This window comes from Liolophura sinensis, chromosome 11 (assembly GCF_032854445.1).
Source record: "Liolophura sinensis isolate JHLJ2023 chromosome 11, CUHK_Ljap_v2, whole genome shotgun sequence".
In the NCBI taxonomy this organism is placed as follows: domain Eukaryota; kingdom Metazoa; phylum Mollusca; class Polyplacophora; order Chitonida; family Chitonidae; genus Liolophura; species Liolophura sinensis.
Window position 1 is genome coordinate 23,327,642 of NC_088305.1, and position 19,501 is coordinate 23,347,142.

At 39.6% G+C, this 19,501-nt stretch overlaps 2 protein-coding genes across 2 annotated transcripts; one reads left to right on the forward strand and one right to left on the reverse strand.

The window, feature by feature from the left end:
• Positions 1-820: 820 nt before the first annotated feature.
• Positions 821-8,617, reverse strand: LOC135478018 (ankyrin repeat domain-containing protein 50-like). The gene is made up of 2 exons (XM_064758274.1): positions 8,544-8,617; positions 821-4,270 (listed from the first exon to the last, which is right to left on the reverse strand). Exon 2 carries the CDS (start codon positions 4,246-4,248, stop codon positions 2,407-2,409), a length of 1,842 nt encoding a protein of 613 aa, XP_064614344.1. The 5' UTR covers positions 4,249-4,270; positions 8,544-8,617; the 3' UTR covers positions 821-2,406.
• Positions 8,618-11,840: 3,223 nt separating this feature from the next.
• On the forward strand, positions 11,841-18,182 carry LOC135478020 (tubulin alpha-1A chain-like). Its single transcript, XM_064758278.1, has 3 exons — positions 11,841-11,924; positions 14,823-15,045; positions 15,364-18,182. The coding sequence occupies exons 1-3, from the start codon at positions 11,922-11,924 to the stop codon at positions 16,491-16,493; spliced, it is 1,356 nt and encodes a 451-aa protein (XP_064614348.1). The 5' UTR covers positions 11,841-11,921; the 3' UTR covers positions 16,494-18,182.
• Positions 18,183-19,501: the final 1,319 nt, after the last annotated feature.

Genomic DNA, 19,501 nt, shown 5'->3' on the forward strand with positions numbered 1-19,501 from the left:
CGGAAATTCTGCGCAGACCTCAACGTAGATAAAATCATGTTCGAACGCAAATCCCAAATTTGAGACTTAATCATATGTAGTCATCTGGAATAAAATCTCGGTTTTACGAAGCACCTGCCACAGGCTCCTGTCCGCTTGATGTACATTCCTGTTTATTTGCATCACTGAAGAATTATATGAAAGACACCATATGTGACAATCATCTGGTCACACCAAAGTGACATCAGTCGAGCAGTCATTAGTCATTTTAGCTTAGTAACAAGCCCATACTATATGTCGTTTATAGGGAATTTTGGTACACTGCTGTACGACGCCAGTGGGAACAGAAGACCTCCAAACATATGACCAACGTCCTCCTTCATACTAGACGTAATTGAGAAGAAAACATAAAAATGATGCCAAAATCAGCTGAAAGAAAACTTATTTGCAAGTACTGTCTTTAATATTCTCTTAGAGTTTTTCTTTCAGGAGAAAAAGGTATTTGAACAACTTTTTGTATGGCCACCTCTTGGTATATATCGTGTTTACACAATAGTGTTCTAAATAAGGATGTGATGCATGTCTAATAAATTTATTTGAATGTAAATTTGTTGTTCACACCCAAACACATGCATTTAATCTGAATTATGATATTTATGAATACATTGAAAACATGAATATGTTGAACACATTTGTTTACTAAAAAGGTCAAATTCTAGCGCAAATATATTTATTAAACATGTGTTGAATGTTACATGTTCATTTATAACATTATTACGCAAAGACAATACATACCAAGAGGTGGTCCCAAATACAAGAATTATATTTAAGTGTCTTTTTCTCGTAAAGGAAAAGCGAAGAAAGTATTAAAGACCACAATTAGCTTTTCTCACTCTTTCAGCTGAACTTTGTGTAATTTTTACAGAGCTGAGATCCATTGGCAAGGTTCCTTTCTACATATTCTGAAAGCTAATCTGGAAAGAATAAAGTATATGTCAGACTGAATGTTAACAAAAAAACGCATTCAATGCGACTGTGACTTGAACAGTTTATTAAAATTTTAACAAAATAAGTTATACAAAACTATAGACGAAACCTTTGTACAATGCCATCAACAATTTCCCCCACGAAGTGCACTATCGGTGTGGATTTATTGGCTGCAATAAAAGTCAGCCATCTTGAATAAAGTAAAATATTTTTTAAAATCTACATATACATATCCCGGTGTCTGAGTGAGTGGCACGTGAACATCAAACTACATAAATTGCCCCTAGGAGTAGTTAGGAGTTATCACATATAGATATTTATAATATGCTGTGAAATATAGTTACTACTACCCCCTGATCGCTCAAAGTGATACGGTGCACACGTAAAATGTACAATAGTTACTTTTAACCAGAAGCCAGAGAGTTATCAAACGTAGTTACCCTAATTTTTCTAAGATTTGGGACAGATATTGGTAGTGTTGAAAACAGAATATTACATTTCTGTACCAGCCTATTGGAAAGGTAAAGATAGGAGTATGTTGTTCATTAGATGATCTAACCATGTGAGAAAAAAGAACTCAATACTGATGCTAGAATTACATATATATTTGCTAAAATGAGCAGACCAGGTGTCCCAAATTTTAGAGGAAACAGGACGCTGCTAACGTGTGGCCAGATACCCTTATTGGATGTAGCTACATTTAACGTGTGGGCCCTGACAGTTATAAGATGAAACCATTTCTAACCCCTGCACACTGAAAGTTATTAGATGCGGTAAACTATCACTGTAAAATCTGTCAAGATCAAAGCTTTAGTACTTCACAACCCATAGGCAACTTGAACAATCTATTTATATAATGCGTTATACATTATCCCTGTTGAAAACTAGCTCATTCATTTATTTGCAGATGGAAATATTTACAATAATATTAACGAAAAGTCATTCGTAGTTTGCTTTTGGGCCATGTAATCCCTTTTGCACACTCAGCACACAGTATCGAAATGCTCATCTGATGGCTTTATGCTACAGTATTTTACATATTGTTAAAGGTTTCTTGGTGAGAAATGGTGACACTGAACTGGATCCTGAGTCTAAATGGCACACATGCACATGGGTGTAAAGTGACACGACACGCGTGGTTCCCTGATGTTAGATTGTGATTCATGTGAACCACATGGTTGCTTAACGAGCTTCACTATACAGAAGGTGCACCACATTTACAGAGAAACTAGAGTCACCCCACGGTGTGGAACCTACTCGAGAAATACCTGAGGTCTTTGTGGAACCGAGGGTAGACAAAAAATCAACTTTGTCTCTGCGATATTACAGATTGCTAAGTTGGAGCCGACAAACCCGATGTTATCTCCTCTGGCTGATGTAGTGATACTGCTCAAATCAGGGTATTTTTTGTCTTTCGTGAGAAATGAACTACGCTACCCATTATTTCTGCAGCGCCGGTGAATTACTTTCCGCCATCAACAAATAGTCCTTGATAAGATTCGGAATTGGGAGGTCTCCCACAGAGCACCAATATGGCTTGGGGAGCGATTTCCATATGGCTTTTCGGCAGTGGCACTTGAGTGGATACGGTTTTGCCGCATGTTTCTTCAGATAAGAACGCACAGCTTCGTTATCGTTCGTTAAAGACATGGTCGATCCCGACTGTCCTGGTAAAGGATGCAGCCGATAACCAACGCCGCTCTCAAATTCCATTCTATTCCAGTGATTGGTGATATCCTCCATGGAAATCGTGCAGCCAGCGTTCACAAGCAGCTGCACAACTTCAAAATTCTCCTGCTTCACGGCCAGTTCTAACGGATAGAGAGGGTCCAGAGCACGGTTTACCCGCCATTTTCTCTCCAGATCAGCTCCGGCTAAAATGAACAAGGAAACGATTGCGGGCTGGCCCACTTTGATGGCAACCATGAGCAACGCTACTCCATCCGAGTCAACAATTCCAACCGACGCTCCTGCGGAGAGAAGGACTTCAACGCACTTGGGGTTCATTGACAGTACGGCGTAGGACAGTGCTGTTTTTCCCAAGTCATCCTCTGCCGATATATCACTGGCTCTGTCCAGTAGAAACTTCACCATGTCCACATGTCCCCTACAAGCCGCTTTCATTAGCGGCGTCCGTCCGTTGTTGTCCTTGATCATCACAGTATCGCCGTGCTCCAGGAAGTATTTTAGACAGTCCAGGTGGCCGTACTCCACCGCGGCATCCAGCGGCCGTCCTTTGTCCCCACACATGCTGTACAAGTCACACTTAGGAGCCAGGATTTCCACCACGTTCAAGTGGCCTTCTTCTGCTGCCAAATATAAAGGTGTGATGCCTATGCAGTCGGGAATGTCCGGGTCGGAGATGTACTCCAACAACAGAGCCGTGATCTCCACATGGCCGTAAGAAGCTGCGAAGTGTAAAGCGGTGTCCTTAGCGGACCATCGCCTGCTTAAAGGGTCACAACCTCTCTCTAACAAGAGTTTCACGACATCAATGTGTCCCTCAACAACTGCGTACATAAGAGGCGTGTACCCAAATCGATCGGAGCATTCGACATCGTAACCAGCGTCCAGGAGACGATTCACTATGGCCGCATGGCCCTTCTTGCTGGCCACCATCAGAGCGTTCTGTTTGAATTGATTGGATTCCGTCTGGCCAAGGCCACATTCCAGTAGAACGTCGACGATGTCGGCGTGGCCCAGGTGGGTGGCTAGCATCAGAAGATGTATGCTGGACGGGTTACATGTCAACGCCCCGGAGTGGATAAGTAACCTCGTCACCTCCACGTGTCCTTTGGTCACAGCAACTCCTAGCGGGGTCATACCTGAGACGTTAGAAGCATTCGCGTCAACACCGAGGGAAAGCAAGTGTTTTGCAAAGGCCGTTCGATTAAGGCTGGTAGCAACGTGCAACAGATTATTCTCACTGTCTGCAAACGCGTTGCCATTGCTAGCAAGATGGCCAAACTCTTTGAGCACGTACTGGAAGAAGTCAAAATTATCACTGTGCATAGCTCTGAGACAAGCCTGCTGAACGATGCGTGACGGATTGCCGGAGAAGGACACCAGGAAATCCAGAACACGTCTCAGGTTCTTTGACACAATCACCACTAGAACATTCCGGAGTTCTCCCTGAGAGGCCTCATCCCAGCGTTCCCTGTGGTCCTGCACCATTGACTGGAAACGGTCACACCGTCCGGTCTGAAGAGCCGTACATAGTCTCTTCCAGAACTCACTGGTTCCAGAACAAGCCGACTCCGAGTCCACTTCCGTGGATTCCATTGTATCCTTGCTTCTTCAAGCCCTAGAGAATTGAAATTTGAAAAGTTTATTACACTGTCAAGGGGTTTTGTATACAATGCAGATAAGAGATACCAATTTGTAAATTAGTTACCATTAAATTCTTGACCTGGAAGGTCCGCTTTGGATGACAGCTGGAAAAAGAATGTCGATTTCGACGCATACATTCATAAAGAATCTTACCACCATCATTATTACATATGCACTGTTGCATGAAATGTTATTCTGGCAGATCTACGCCTAACCCTGATCAGCTACATAAATTATACATACGGCTGTACAATATACTTACAATTTTGAATAAGATGATGATGCTGATGAACAAATGCAAAGTACCGCATTATTTTAATAAGTTAAATAATTACCAGCTGCTGAAACACTCAGAAAGAGAAGTTTCAAAGGAAAAGAAATTAGATTGTAGATCAATACTGGATGGTCCTGCCAATCAAATTATGAACAATTTGTAATGGAGGTCCTATGTCAGAAACATGAGGTCACAATGATGTGGAATTTTGATATCTCAAGTGCATAGCACTGTGTCAGTCCTTATGCAACCAGGTACACACCAGGCTAGCAACAATTTGTAATGGAGGTTCTATGTCAGAAACATGAGGTCACAATGATGTGGAATGTTGATATCTCAAGTGCATAGCACTGTGTCAGTCCTTATGCAACTAGGTACACACCAGGTTAGCAACAATTTGGCTACAATGCTGTTGAGCAGTCAAATATGCAGATATATGTCTCACCAGTCAATCTCCATAAAAAAATTTGCAACAGTACTCATAGATCTAGAGAGGTTTGGGGCTGAAATCTACAGCGCAATCTCTGTCGAATCTACGAAAAACACTTAATATTTAAGTAAAGGAGATGAAAACATAAAAATGATGCCAAAGTCTGATGAAAGAGTGTCAAAACTTATTTATAAATATTGTTTTTAATATTTTCTTTGATTTTATTATCAGGAAAAAATGGTGTTTAGAAATATTTTTGTATGGTGGGTATTTGGACCACTTTTTGGAAGTTATGGTCCTAGCATAATAAATTAAAAATGTTTTAAATACTGATGTTATGCATATCTAATAAATATATTTGAATGTAAATTTGTGGTTTATATCCAAACATATGTTTTTAATCGGAATTATGATAATATTAATGAATGTCTTAAAAATATAAATATCAGCAAAATCCAGGTTGAACACATTTGTCAGCTGAAAAAACCAAATTCTAGGGAAAATATATTTATTATTTGTGTTACATCATCATTTATAACATTATTACACAAAGACTGTATGTACCAAAAGGTGGTCCCAAATACCAACCATAGAAAAATTATTTTCAAGTGTCTTTTTAAACAATCAAAAAAATATTGAAGGCCACATTTACAACTAACTTTTCACACCCTTTCATCTGAACTTTATGTAATTGTTACATTCTCTCCACCTTTAATGTTTAATTTTAAGAAATATTTTAATACACCAGTAATATTCAACCTGGGAGCGTGCCGAATTCATGGAATAGTATCCATTTTCATAGCTACATTTGTACATAGCACTGAACTAATGGGACATCAGCAGTAAAATATGTTGACAGTATGGTTGGTTTGGTTGATAGAGGGTGGTGATAGATATCATTCAAAGAGGCCCTCATAAACTATAAGTGTCTCTCTGTCAGTCAATGGTCAAAAGATGATGAACCTAGGTAGCTTATGTATTGAAGTTTGGCATTGTACCAAATTTTGACCTGTTAAATAATACTATTTATAATAGTATATCATAATACTACTCAACTATTCTTTCAACCAGATCACAGACAAAAATAGGAATAAAGCTCTGAACATTCCACGTGTAATGTTTTTTGTATGAAATAGACCTTCAGATGTTTTTAGACCCATCCTAAAAACATCTGAACTTGCTTATATATTAATATCATATATACATGCATTACATACAGCCTTGATTTTGATTAATTTGGCATTATAGCTATATGCAGATTGGTATGTTATTAATACAAGATGAAATATACAGTGAGTTAAAAATGTTTTGTTGTTGCTCATGATTTCAGTCACATTTTCCAGTCATAGGAATCGTGTGAGTTTCACACTCCTTAACAGTATCAAGTTTTTCTTTTTTCCCTTTTGCCTTTACATATTTTTGCAAATCTTTAAATCTTTGATGAGGCAATTAAATGAGGCAATAAATAAAGCAAAAGTTGATGTTGCCCAAATGGGGCTACAATTTGAGCAAAGTTTAAAGCCAGTCAGAATATTTTAACAGTAGCTGTCACTACATTCACACTCATTCTTTACCACTTTTGCCACTTATACTTTTAGTAAAGTACAAATGACTAACTCATAATAATAGGCCCTTCTAGGCCTGCAGGGAGAATATAGTATGGATGAACCTAACATTAATGCTTGACACCAGCACAAAAGATCAACACAGGAAAAAGTAGTAATGTCATCTAGGTCAGACTAAAATTGCAAAACAATGATTTTTCATGCTGATAGTTAATTATGCAAACTAGGTGAGTTAATATGCAGAATTAAGTGTATTAACACAGAAAATATTAATGTGTAGGATAGACTTGAAAAGGTTAAAAATTAGAGGTTTAAGTCAAAATGATAATCTGTGCAAAACTATGTGGTCAGGGATACAGCATTGACAAAATTCTGCTAATTATGCAAAGCCCATTAATATGTAAACCAATGCACAGATAGAGATGAGAAGGACAAAAGGCACAAGTATGAGTAATCATCTCCGACAATATTCATGAATTTCTTTTAAATGGGTACATGTATACAAACATGGTGGTCACACAATTCAGTACACACAGGCAGAGAGACAGACAGACAGATAGGCCAGGACAGTATTCCTCATAATGTAGGCACAAGCCCTTAGGGGCTGCAAGCTGAAAAGATTGGTGAGACTCAGGGTGATGGTTTCCAGGAAGAAATGACTATGCAGTACGACTCTTGCAGCAGGCACACTTACCATGTGTATACCTTCTCATATTACCATGGGTAATGACCGGTAGGGCAATACGCTGAGACACCCTGTTTAGGCGAGAGCTAGAGACACCTATTAACATTGCTGGTTTACAGGATGACATGAATAAAGTCACGACTCAGTTCTGCTCGTTGTCACATTCTCTATTAACATGGAAAGAAGTGAATTTCCTGGAATTTTCAACAATCTCTCTAAAGTTTTGATTTTGAAGTGCCTGTTGGTGGAGTTAATATTTCAACTGGTCATACTGGAAAATTATAGGACTGTACTTCAGTAACTACCTCAGAACACTACAATACTAAAACATTTATCAACAGTTCTTAATCAAGTCCCCCTTTTCAGTATTATAAATGTGCAGGCTTGTCTGATTTGGGTTATGGTTTTTAGATGATTATGGTTTTTTAACTTACAATCAATCAAATGTTTAGTTTTATCAGGTAAATGAATATCATATGATTCAAGCTCATCCCATGTTTTGAAACTGTCATGGCTCTTGAGGTTACATCGTCAATGTTACACTGGCAGTTTTTAACAGCCAATGGATAGTAGTGGATCGTTTGCTTTGAAGAACTATAGCTTAAATTGTGTACGCAGGCATATGATGGCCGTGCTGTCATGATGGACATACATGTATTGTATTTAATTTGATATATTTCATTAGCTTGAGATAATTGGTCTAAATCTGAGTACAAATTAAACACTGTAAGCGCTGAAACTACGACGCTAGGTCAGTATAAGAAATAGAGTTGCAGATTAAATTCAGGTATTTAGCATGAAAAGGGTTTACACGGGGTCAGAAAATGATAGGATTGGTTGAAAGACTAGTTTGCTGTCACATGCTACAGTGATGGTAATTCAATGAAGAATCTCCTTTGGACAATGAACATTTGAGAAATGGGTCAGACTACAACTTACATGTAATCTCTACAACTCCTAGAGAATCATAAAGCCTGAGTTTCTCTCCTGTTTTCATGTTTGTCGTTTAACCGTTTCTCAGATCTTCACTGTGAAAAGCAGTTTCTTGAATGAACTAACGCCATGCCCTATGACACGTGATGTACACAGCAACAGTAGTTTTGCACCTCCAGAAAAGGGTGACAGTGTGAATGTGATTGCGAACTGAAGAGATTCATTGTCAACTGTCACCGTCAGAGATTGACCACGGATGAGTAAGACAGGCGCACGTGCAAACCAGCGACGTCCGACAAATACAGCATGGTTAAGTAATGCGCTTCCCCATGATAATTTAGGACAATGACCTTTCCTTACATTTACGATCAGTTGGATTTTCTCCTCTCCAAGTTGTCTCCAACTTCTTCTTCGGTTTGTTTGCCCTCCACTACATTTTACCTTCTATTTCTAAAGAACGCCACAGGGGCAGATAACACATTTTCGCGATGACGCGCATTAATTATCTCCCCTGAATGGCTTTTCGCCACAAGTACAGTAATTAGGCGTATATTTACACCTACTGATCAAGGCCCATTTTTTCATTTATCCATTTGTCTGATTGTTGTTTTGCCTCCGTGGCCGAGATGGTTAGTATACCAGAGTGGCGTAATTGTCCAGAAGCCTTTCATCTCTCAAGTGGCCGCTGTGAGTTCATGTCCAGTTCACCCTGGCTCCCTCAGGGACCTACGTGAGAAGGTCTGCCAGCAATCCGGTCTCTAGCTTTCCGGTTTCCTCCCACCATAATGCTGGCCCCCATTATATAGGTGAACTATTCTTGAGTACAGCATAAAACACCAGTCAAATAAATAAATCACTGGATATTAGCACGCATGTCAACATGATACGGTGTATAGTCCTCACTGTTTAATATTATTTTTTTTTATGTAATATACTTAAGAATATTTCAATTATACAACAGCGGTCAGTTATATATGGCTGGTATGAACCGGAGCAGCTGGAGGGAGTAAAAGACCGATCTTTGTCAAGAAACTGATGAATCTTACCATATAGAAGCAGAGATTTTTACCCCTGCAGGAACAAAGATAGATGGATTCGAACTTGTCACCTCAGTTGTTATTTATTTTATTTATTTGATTGGTGTTTTACTTTGTACTCAAAAGTATTTCACTTATACAACGGCAGCCAGCATTATGGTGAGAAAAAACCGGGCAGAGCCCGGGGGAAACCCACGACCATCCACAAGTTGGTGGCTGACCTTCCCATGTACAGCCGGACTGAGGGCCAGCATAACCTCAATTGTTAAGCGCAGCATGTCTCGCGGTGTATGTTACAGTGGTGATCTCCAGCAAATTTCATGTTCAAACACATGATCACACCATAATGCCCAATATTCTTGAGTACGGCGTAAAAAACCAATCAAATGAATAAGTCAGTCACACGAAGACCTCATTTAATTGCTATAGGCCTATTGGTATGGATCAAGGTCTCGCACGGAGGCGAGGAAATATCCATGTTGTTTTATGTACTAAATGTATACATGGTATTTGTCCTCATTTCGACACTATATAGACATGTAATTGTCAGTTGCCCAATCATTAAGGAAGTTCTGCTTTAAGCTATATTCTGTCTGCCACACTGCGGTTAAATACAGACGCAAAGTGTAATATTCAATATGAAGTAAGTTCAGCTGGTAATATTCGTAAATTGATTTCTCATTCTGTTTAATACTTTTACATTGTATTCATCCTTATTTGGATATTCACCGGTTGACCAGTGGCTTAAGAATCTTAATATGCAGTTCAGCTCGTAATATTCCTCTTTAGCTGTCGGTTTAAAGACAATATATCGGATATTTTCGAAAAAAAAAGAATAAATCAGCGTAAATCTATTCGAATTTTCGCTATTATTTTAGAATAGCCCAAATAATTACATTTCACATAATATTAACCTCATCTGTGCAATTGTTACCGTTTAAATCGGTTATAAAGTTATTAAAACTTTAAAATTACGAGTCTGATTATTTACTGTTCAAAAGGCAATTTCCACCCACCACAATGCTGGCCGCCGTCGTATAAGTGAAATATTCTTGAGTACAGCGTAAAACAACAATCAAATAAATAAATAAATCAATTGAAAATAATCTGAGTTATTCTTTAAATTGGATTGGATTAGAGATATGAAGTTTTTGCCCAAACCCTCGGTAAATAACCTTTTTAAAGGTGTCACGATTTACAGCACAACTTCATAAGAAGATGTCTATTTGGACAACGACTTTAGCACTGTAACATGTTGTTACATGTAAGTAAACAGTTCGGTCAACTGGACTGCCCGGTGTCAGAGCATCGCGGTTATTCACCGCCACCACAAGTGTTTAGCCCTGTATGTTTAGCTCTGTGTGAATGAATGGATGTGTACCACGGCAACAAAACAAACAGATCCCGTGTGCACGGCTGTGTGAGCCAGCATGTATCACCAGCGACAGTGGATCGGTAAGCCATGAAAGCTGTCCTCATTTTACCATTAATCATTTAAAACGAGCGTTGCGTACGGCAAAGAATTCAAAATCGATGACCGTCAGAAAGAGTGTGTGTGCATGTTAGGTCTTCGACGGACCCAAAACAGTGGTTGGGGTGTGGTCGGTGGCTTACATGGGATACGATGGATAAAGAAAAGTAAACCAGAGACAAGCAATGATCAAGTGATGGAATAAATGCTAATCGATAAGGACTGAGAGCTCAAAGAGGCTAAACCGGAAACGATTGCAAGGAGAAAAACACAAAATTTTCTTTATTTTATGTCCAAGGTCATACTTATTTACATAGTATCGTTTGCAAGTATAATTTTAGCACTCCTTTAGTAGTAGTCCTTAAAAGTGTAATGGCGGTTAAATTAAATTTTTTAACTATTTATTTGATTTGGTGTTTTATTGCGCGTTGAAGTATATTTCATTTATTTGACGGTAGACTTTTTTACATGTAGAAGACAAAAAAAGAAAAAACAAAAAAAAAAAAAAAAAAAAAAAAAAAAAAAAAAAAACCAACAAAGCTATAGAGCGAAAAATCAGGTGGACACCACCAGGATTCGAAATCGCCACCTCATTTGTTAAGAGGCTAGAGGTTATTTATCCCCACCCATGGGATAGCGCTGTGTGCAAGTGACCATGGCGAACGCAGTTTTTATCTCTGGTCCAACGAAACACCTCTGAATGCAAACAGTAAAATAATTTACACACCTACATAGTATTATAGAGTAGGCTTAATACAGGTGATGTTGCAAGCTGTCGTAAAACGCCCGGCTAGCGCAACAGTATCAGTCCAAACACCTTCCCCTGGTTTATTCTTTGATCCCTTCGTGTATTCCACACCTTCCTCGACAGCTAATTTGCCTCGCCCTGTTAATCAACATCTTCATGACACCTACTGGCATAGGTAATGAAGCAAAATCCGTTTTTAACGAGAGGTGTTAAAAATCAATGGTATCCAACAAACACCTTGCCATCTGGCTTTTCATCCTTCACACTGTTTACCGTTAGTTTATGATGGGGGCTCTTCGCAAACAATCGTGTGTTACCATGGTGACAACATCATCAGCTTTCAGCATCATTATATTTCCGTGTAAACCTGGACGAATTCCATCAGTTCCACCCCTTTAATAGACACGTTAAGGTCATCGTAAGAGGGATCACTCGATTTACTTCATCAGTTACTTTACGAGGTGAAGAAAAGAGGACTAATTATGGTATGTATCGCAATTACTTTGCCGACATTATCCAGTTAAATGTACATGCATATAAGCCTATAAATCTATAAAGCCTTTGATGATATCTAAAATCGTATCTTGCTTTTGATAAATTAAATGTCATCAACGTAGTGTCATTTAAGCCATTAGACGGGATAAATCATTCATTAGTTTATCTTAGCGATTGTTGTTTGAGGTTCAAACTTCGGAATTTTTCACTGATTAGAGTTTATGTGTTTTTGGATATAGGAAACCTCCCATGCTGGCCGCCGTCGCATGAGTGAAATATTCTTGAGCACGAATAGTATTCAGTGTTAAATGTTAACATGCAATGTATGTAGACACAGAACTTCGCCAACCCTTTAACTGTAAAATGAAAAACGTGAATATCGTGTCAAAATTCACACTACAAAGTTTTTAGAGGCCCATTCCCAGATTTAATCCACTTATAGGAAAAATTCAAAATTGTTCACTAACCTAAATGCTGTTGCTAGGTACAAAGCGAGCAGTTCTGAACTCAACATTTTTACAGTGTATAGAAACAAGATCTTTTAATAGCATAGCACGGGCCAAGGAGTTTTAATAATGAATTACCTTTTGGCTGACAATTTCAAAAGCGAAATCAGCTCTTTCACTGAATAATTTACACACTTAGTGGGGGCCATGGTTGACGTTAATGAATTCTTGAATATCTGTGAAATGTGATCACATATCCTAATGAACACGTTGCATGCGCATGTGCGGAGACACCAGTAGATGTTTTGAATAAATCATAGGCTTTTAGAATACACATTCAAGTCTTAACTTTTGCTTAGGGGATTGGAAATTTGAAAACGTATAGCGTCGTGAAATAGGCGTGAAATTACAGCTTATCCCGCCTAAATAAGTCGGTTTCAGATGTGAAAAAGCACATTACTCTCTGCTGTTTCGAGCACCCTTTAAGCCAGGGCTCGCATTATCATAGTCATAAATCAAAGTCATAAATAGTAAGTGCTTGAAACACCAAATTCATATCATTACAGACCTCTAACTGTGGTACATTGCGCTGTGGCAAGTGATGAATTTACAAATGTCCTAGCGCAAAAGGTTTTAATTGTGGCCGTGTTTTGAATTTCTGGCATAAGTCTTAGGGGGTTATCTGTCAGTTATCTGCCGAAGGCCAATGGTTTAATGTTTTCTACTTCTCCACACGTCAACCTATAACCGTCGTCGTAGATGTCAACCATTCTTGAGAGCACTGAACTAACGAAAATTGTGTTCACATAGATTTAGGGTGATTATCTTAAATTAATCCCAATGGACCAGTAAAACACATGTGCCACATCTTTTGTGCTGTTGTTGCAATTTTTAACAGAAAAAAGCTCTGAAACACCGTTCAGGTTTGGGTTTTTGTATATTTTTTATAGATTTATTTACTTCATTGTTGACAATGTCAAAGTCGATAATTTTCATTCAAAACGACGACTGTCAGGCGGTCTACAAATTCCCTGACCTAGGCTCTTAGTTGCGCATTATTGTTTGGTGAAGTTATAGAAATAGTCAAGCACCTATTTGTATATTTTGTGCAGTTAATTGATTGGTGTTAACACCCCATGCTCTGAAATTTTTCTCTTATACGACGGCGATCATAAACGATTTAAGGCTAGAGGAAATCTGAGTACCGGGAAGAAACGAGTCACCTTCTCTAGGCACTTGAGAAAAAGCCTCAGCTGAAATATGCAACAAAAGCTGGATTAGGATAAACATATACATGTACACAAAGTCTGTTGATAAATCACCCCTACTTAATCTACTGAGCGTGACTAGTTGAGAGCAGCTGATCATTTAACACGTTTAAACAAAACCAACGACCGTGACTAGTTCAGATCATCCGGTCATTCATCACATAAAACAAAAATCATTCACTTACTATCGGTGTAAGCGCCGGGTAATTACCTCGCGCGGTCTTATTTGAAAAGCCAAATAGGCTTGTTGCCATGGGCAACAAAGCTGATTCTGTGGTGTTGGCCAATTGTGACAGTGACCTAGTTACTGGAATAAATATTATTGGTTTTCAGTGAACTTTGATGATGTCAAAAATTGAGCGATAATTGAGAGAAAGCCGCGAATAATAAAAGCATTGAACAAAAGCTGAAGAGCAAACATTGACCGTTGTGGTTCTATTGTTGTGTCACTAAGCAACGTACTCACGTGGTAATGGCTATTTAACGTAGCAGACACGGTTTACACCGCGTAGTCTTTAAATGTATACAGTTACTATATCAATCATTACAGCGCGCACACGTAATTTCAATGTTGTTTCATACGTGCAGCGATTTAACTGAACTTGATGTTCTGGTTTTATGCCAATTGCAGTATGTTTTAAGACGTTTTATATTTCATGCGGTTCGTAACTGTACTTTATTTAGTCTTCCTTGCCAATGATTGTCAGATGAGTCTTGTGGTCATGGCATGAAATAAATCAAATTCTGTTTAAATACCTTTGTCATAATAATTGAAACTGCACGAGGGATTTGCCTCATAAATGACTTATATAGAGGTCAACGTGATTTTGGAAGGATACGATGTCCCGTCCATATGCAAACATTCTGGGGACCTGTCTGGACGCATCCTACAGATTTGCATGAATTATTCTGCCAATATTGCCAAACTACTTTCCAATTTAAACCAACTAATGGCAATAGAAACATTGTTGCATATTTTTCACCTAAAGATCAGTGGAAGCAATCAACATGCTTGGAATGGCATAATAGCGAGTCATATACACATTGGCTGCACAATGGGGTCATTTGACATCTTTCGCGTGAATGTCCATGGATTTTTGATCTTTGTCTTCTTTTATTCCACGTTTCTGATTTACATGTTTTATTTTCACATGAAATTTCATTTGGTTTACAGCGGGAGTGTCTAAGCATCCATGTTGGTCAGGCCGGCGTTCAAATCGGAAATGCCTGCTGGGAACTCTACTGTCTGGAACATGGCATTCAACCCGATGGTCAGATGCCCTCAGACAAAACCATCGGGGGTGGGGACGACTCCTTTAACACCTTCTTCAGCGAAACTGGGGCAGGGAAGCACGTCCCCAGGGCTGTCTTTGTGGATCTTGAGCCTACTGTTGTTGGTGAGTTGTAGTCTATACATATAAGTGACAGGAGGAATGAGTTTCTAAAAATTTCCTCCAGTTTATGAGCTTGATATAGCTTGGTCTGAACATTTATTTTTATAGCGAGATGTAACACTAATGAAATCATTTCACCAGTGATAGAAATTGCATACGCCTACTACATGAAGAAGATTTCAGGGATTTGTAATCTTCTATTTAATTAATAAAGAAATACAAAGAACAGTGAAGACGTATTGACTAAATTAACAAATAAAATGTAAAATCTGTTTATCTATTGGAAAATATTCTTTTAAATTGCGATTTATCTTATTTCAGACGAAGTCCGCACTGGGACATACCGACAGCTTTTCCACCCCGAGCAACTAATTACAGGTAAGGAAGATGCTGCCAACAACTACGCCCGTGGTCACTACACCATTGGCAAGGAGATCGTTGACCTTGTCCTGGACAGGATTCGTAAGCTCGCTGACCAGTGTACTGGGCTTCAGGGATTCCTCATCTTCCACAGCTTCGGTGGAGGCACCGGCTCTGGATTTACCTCCCTTCTCATGGAACGTCTCAGCGTCGATTACGGCAAGAAGTCCAAGCTGGAATTCGCTGTCTATCCGGCACCCCAGGTTTCAACTGCTGTGGTTGAGCCCTACAACTCCATCCTGACCACCCATACCACCCTGGAGCACTCCGACTGCGCCTTCATGGTCGACAACGAGGCTATCTACGACATCTGTCGCCGTAACCTCGACATCGAACGTCCTACCTACACCAACCTCAATCGTCTGATTGGTCAGATCGTCAGCTCCATCACGGCTTCTCTTCGATTTGACGGCGCCCTGAACGTCGACTTGACCGAGTTCCAGACCAACCTGGTACCCTACCCACGTATCCACTTCCCACTGGCAACCTACGCCCCAGTCATTTCTGCCGAGAAGGCTTACCACGAGCAGCTCTCCATTGCGGAAATTACAAATGCGACCTTCGAACCAGCCAACCAGATGGTGAAATGCGATCCACGTCACGGTAAATACATGGCCTGTTGCATGTTGTACAGAGGTGACGTCGTGCCCAAAGACGTCAATGCAGCAATTGCTACCATCAAGACCAAGAGAACCATCCAGTTCGTCGACTGGTGTCCCACTGGTTTCAAGGTCGGCATCAACTACCAGCCTCCAACCGTCGTCCCTGGTGGTGATCTGGCTAAGGTACAGAGAGCCGTGTGCATGTTGAGCAACACAACGGCTATTGCTGAGGCCTGGGCTCGTCTTGATCACAAATTTGACCTGATGTACGCCAAACGTGCCTTTGTCCACTGGTACGTGGGAGAAGGTATGGAGGAGGGCGAGTTCTCTGAGGCCCGTGAGGATTTGGCCGCTCTGGAGAAGGACTACGAGGAGGTTGGAGTGGACTCCGTGGAGGGAGAAGGCGACGAAGGGGAAGATGAATATTAATGTTATTCTGCACTTCTAACGGAGTGTTATTAGCATTTTATCACTTTGTGTATCTAGTTGCAGAAGTTATTTTCAATGTGCCATAAACATATGTATCATGTGTGTGTGTATATATCTATGTAAATGTGAAAATACATATAAATTTGTAAAAGAGATCAATTTCGGTAAGGATATTGCTCTTCAAAAATGAAGTGTCTAAGAAGTGAAATATAAGGATGTACCCCCCCCCCCCCTTCCCCTCTCCGTCCTACCCTACCCACACCCCCACCCACCCCCACACACATTCTTTGTAGCCAAATTTTACAAATACATTACTTTACAGTGTTTTTATAGTTTACTGTACGTGGGAAGGTTTTCCAACAACCTGCGGATGGTCGTGGGTTTCCCCCGGGCTCTGCCCGGTTTCCTACCACCATAATGCTGGCCGCCCTCGTATAAGTGAAATATTCTTGAGTTCGGCGTAAAACAAATGAATAAATAAATAAATTTTATAGTTTATTTTCACGAAGGTATGGGGTGGGGCAAGTCATTTGTTGAACATATTCGAGGTAGGCTAGTTTAATATGTCTACATTGTAAAATTTGTCTGTGACACGGAACAGTGGCTCACACAAATCTGCTCCGACGGGTTGACTTAGAAACACGGGTGTCGACGACAGAAGATTGTGTCAGTTTGAAATGCATCTACGTGTGCTCGACCGTTCACATATGCACAATGTATATCAATATATGTGTACTTTCTTACCACAATGAGAAGAATAATTTAACTTTTCCGTTTTTATTGGTTAGCTTGTCCCCTGTGTTAGAAATGTAAGCAAACATCTTTATTCCTCAAGTGTGGATCCTTTGATATATGGTGTATAACGATGGCAGTATGTGTCTAAACGTCAACGATTCGAGTCAGCACACCTGCTCGTGGGATAAGCTCGACACGATAGATCAAACAACGAAGCGCCTCTTGCTTTGCCGCTAAGCTTTACGTGTAGGACGGCACTTCACCACATAGCCGTCGCACAGACGATGTACCGATCTCACAAAGCTGTTCTGGTTCTCACCCCATATCCATGCATAATTATGTAGCATACGTTCGCAATTAAGACAATATGAAATACGTCATCTTTACTGAGAATGCCAGCACAAATATTCAGTCAACCAGCTTGTACATACAATGCGTACTAAAATGTACGTTGTTCATCGATACAAATATTACGACCATTCTAGGCTTTTTGAAGTATATATTTGTACTTTACTTACTTCTGTAAAAGTGAACAATATGTGTTATTTTATGAATTAAGCTTTAATTATTGCAATACACAAACGCCAATCATAACTGATATATTAAAATTCACCGCATACCATGTTTGGTCATTTTATGGAAAACTGGGACTACTATAACACTTCTGTTATAGTAGTCCCAGCTGTACATGATACATGTGCATTGCTTAATACAATGTTTTATATTTGATTGTTATTTCGTCAGTGTCATTTTGTTTCATCTGTATCTTTTTATCTCTTTAATATTGCAGTTGATCTTAAGGTGAGAAAAACACATCCTTGTGGCACAAGCCTATACCGTTATGTCCACCATCTGCCATCAGGCTTTTGTGTTGACCGGCTTCCTAAAAGCTTTGCGTTTATGTTTCAGTCTACAGTTGCATGTACGAAATCAATAAAGATAAACAACACCGTTCCCCACATATAAGCTGAGTTCATTTTTCTTCTTCATTTTTTTTACTCACGTGCACTTTATAGTCTTTTATTTTGCATCGAAATGATGTCGTACCGGCTAAATATTCCGTATGTTATGAGATTTTATCACATAGAACGAAAATAAATAATAGTACACTGTGTAGCCCGTGAACGAAACTGAAGTAATGTACAACCAGGATGAAATGTATAGCAATGTATTTTGATTGGACAAAGGAGCGTACTTCAAAAGCTTGCCACAGATATGCGTGTCTATTTAATTAAATAGACCAGAACAAAGGGACATGAGTTATAATCACGGGACAAGCCGATGTTACACAGGGGACGTCAGTTCTTGTAACACTGGACATGGGGACGTCACCTTCACGAATTGCCAATCGGAGAAATACTAGTCCGGCGGCATTGTGGTGTCACCATACGAGGTGTTATACCTGGTGTCTCCGAAATCGTGTTGAAAACAGCGTTCAATACTTTGTCAACAAATCAGCGTATCGTGCATGGGAAAAATCTGTCAGCAACACGCAGGTAGTCGTAGATATCCTCCGGGTTCTGACCGGTCTTCACCCACCTCAATGTTTGCCGAATATAAGTAAGTGAAATATGCTTGAGTCCGGCTTAAAACACCCATCAGATAAATATATATTTTATACCAGGGCTGGATAAAATTTAGATTATAAATGAATTCCCTGCTCTCTACCTGCAATACAAAATCCCCCTGGATTAATAGGTCTACTGGTGATTGCAGTAAAAACAATTAAACATTTCCTTGTACACTGTATGACGTACTGACCATTGTGTGTGTGAGAGAGTACGCCGTTAGGCGGGTTTACACCGTGTCCGAGCCGTAGTTGTCAAGTACAGGCATGGGCCAAAGAACGGAGTTTTGCTCATTCACTTTTCCAAAGTAATTTTCTCCAAACAAAAGACGTCGACAGTAACAGCGGAAGAATTGTGGTAGCAAACACTAACAGAGCTGTAAGCCTTGGAATAAGGCTGAACAGACATGTGTCAAACGCTATTTCACGCTTCAGTGATTTTCTTTCTGATCTGAAAGGGCACACTGAAAGGGGGATAGAAATGTGTAGGATTAAAACCGTAAAGTTCTCCGGAACACAAACACACCTTCTGTTGAAGAAAACATTTGCTTTTTACAATCAAACGACCATTGTACCAATGTGTTTGACTGTAAAATCAAAGCGGAACAATTTGCATTTTACACTTACGAAAATGGACTAGCTGGTCTTCTCACAGATTATGCGGCCGTCCGTTAACTTTTGTTAGCAAAATTACAAAGTCACATAT

Excerpts from the sequence above, each read along its gene's own strand:
- LOC135478020 (XM_064758278.1), top strand. Across the intron at positions 15,046-15,363 it reads TCTTGAGCCTACTGTTGTTG|ACGAAGTCCGCACTGGGACA; the intron begins GTGAGTTGTAGT and ends ATCTTATTTCAG.
- LOC135478018 (XM_064758274.1), bottom strand. The coding sequence starts at position 4,248 with ATGGAATCCACGGAAGTGGACTCGGAGTCGGCTTGTTCTGGAACCAGT.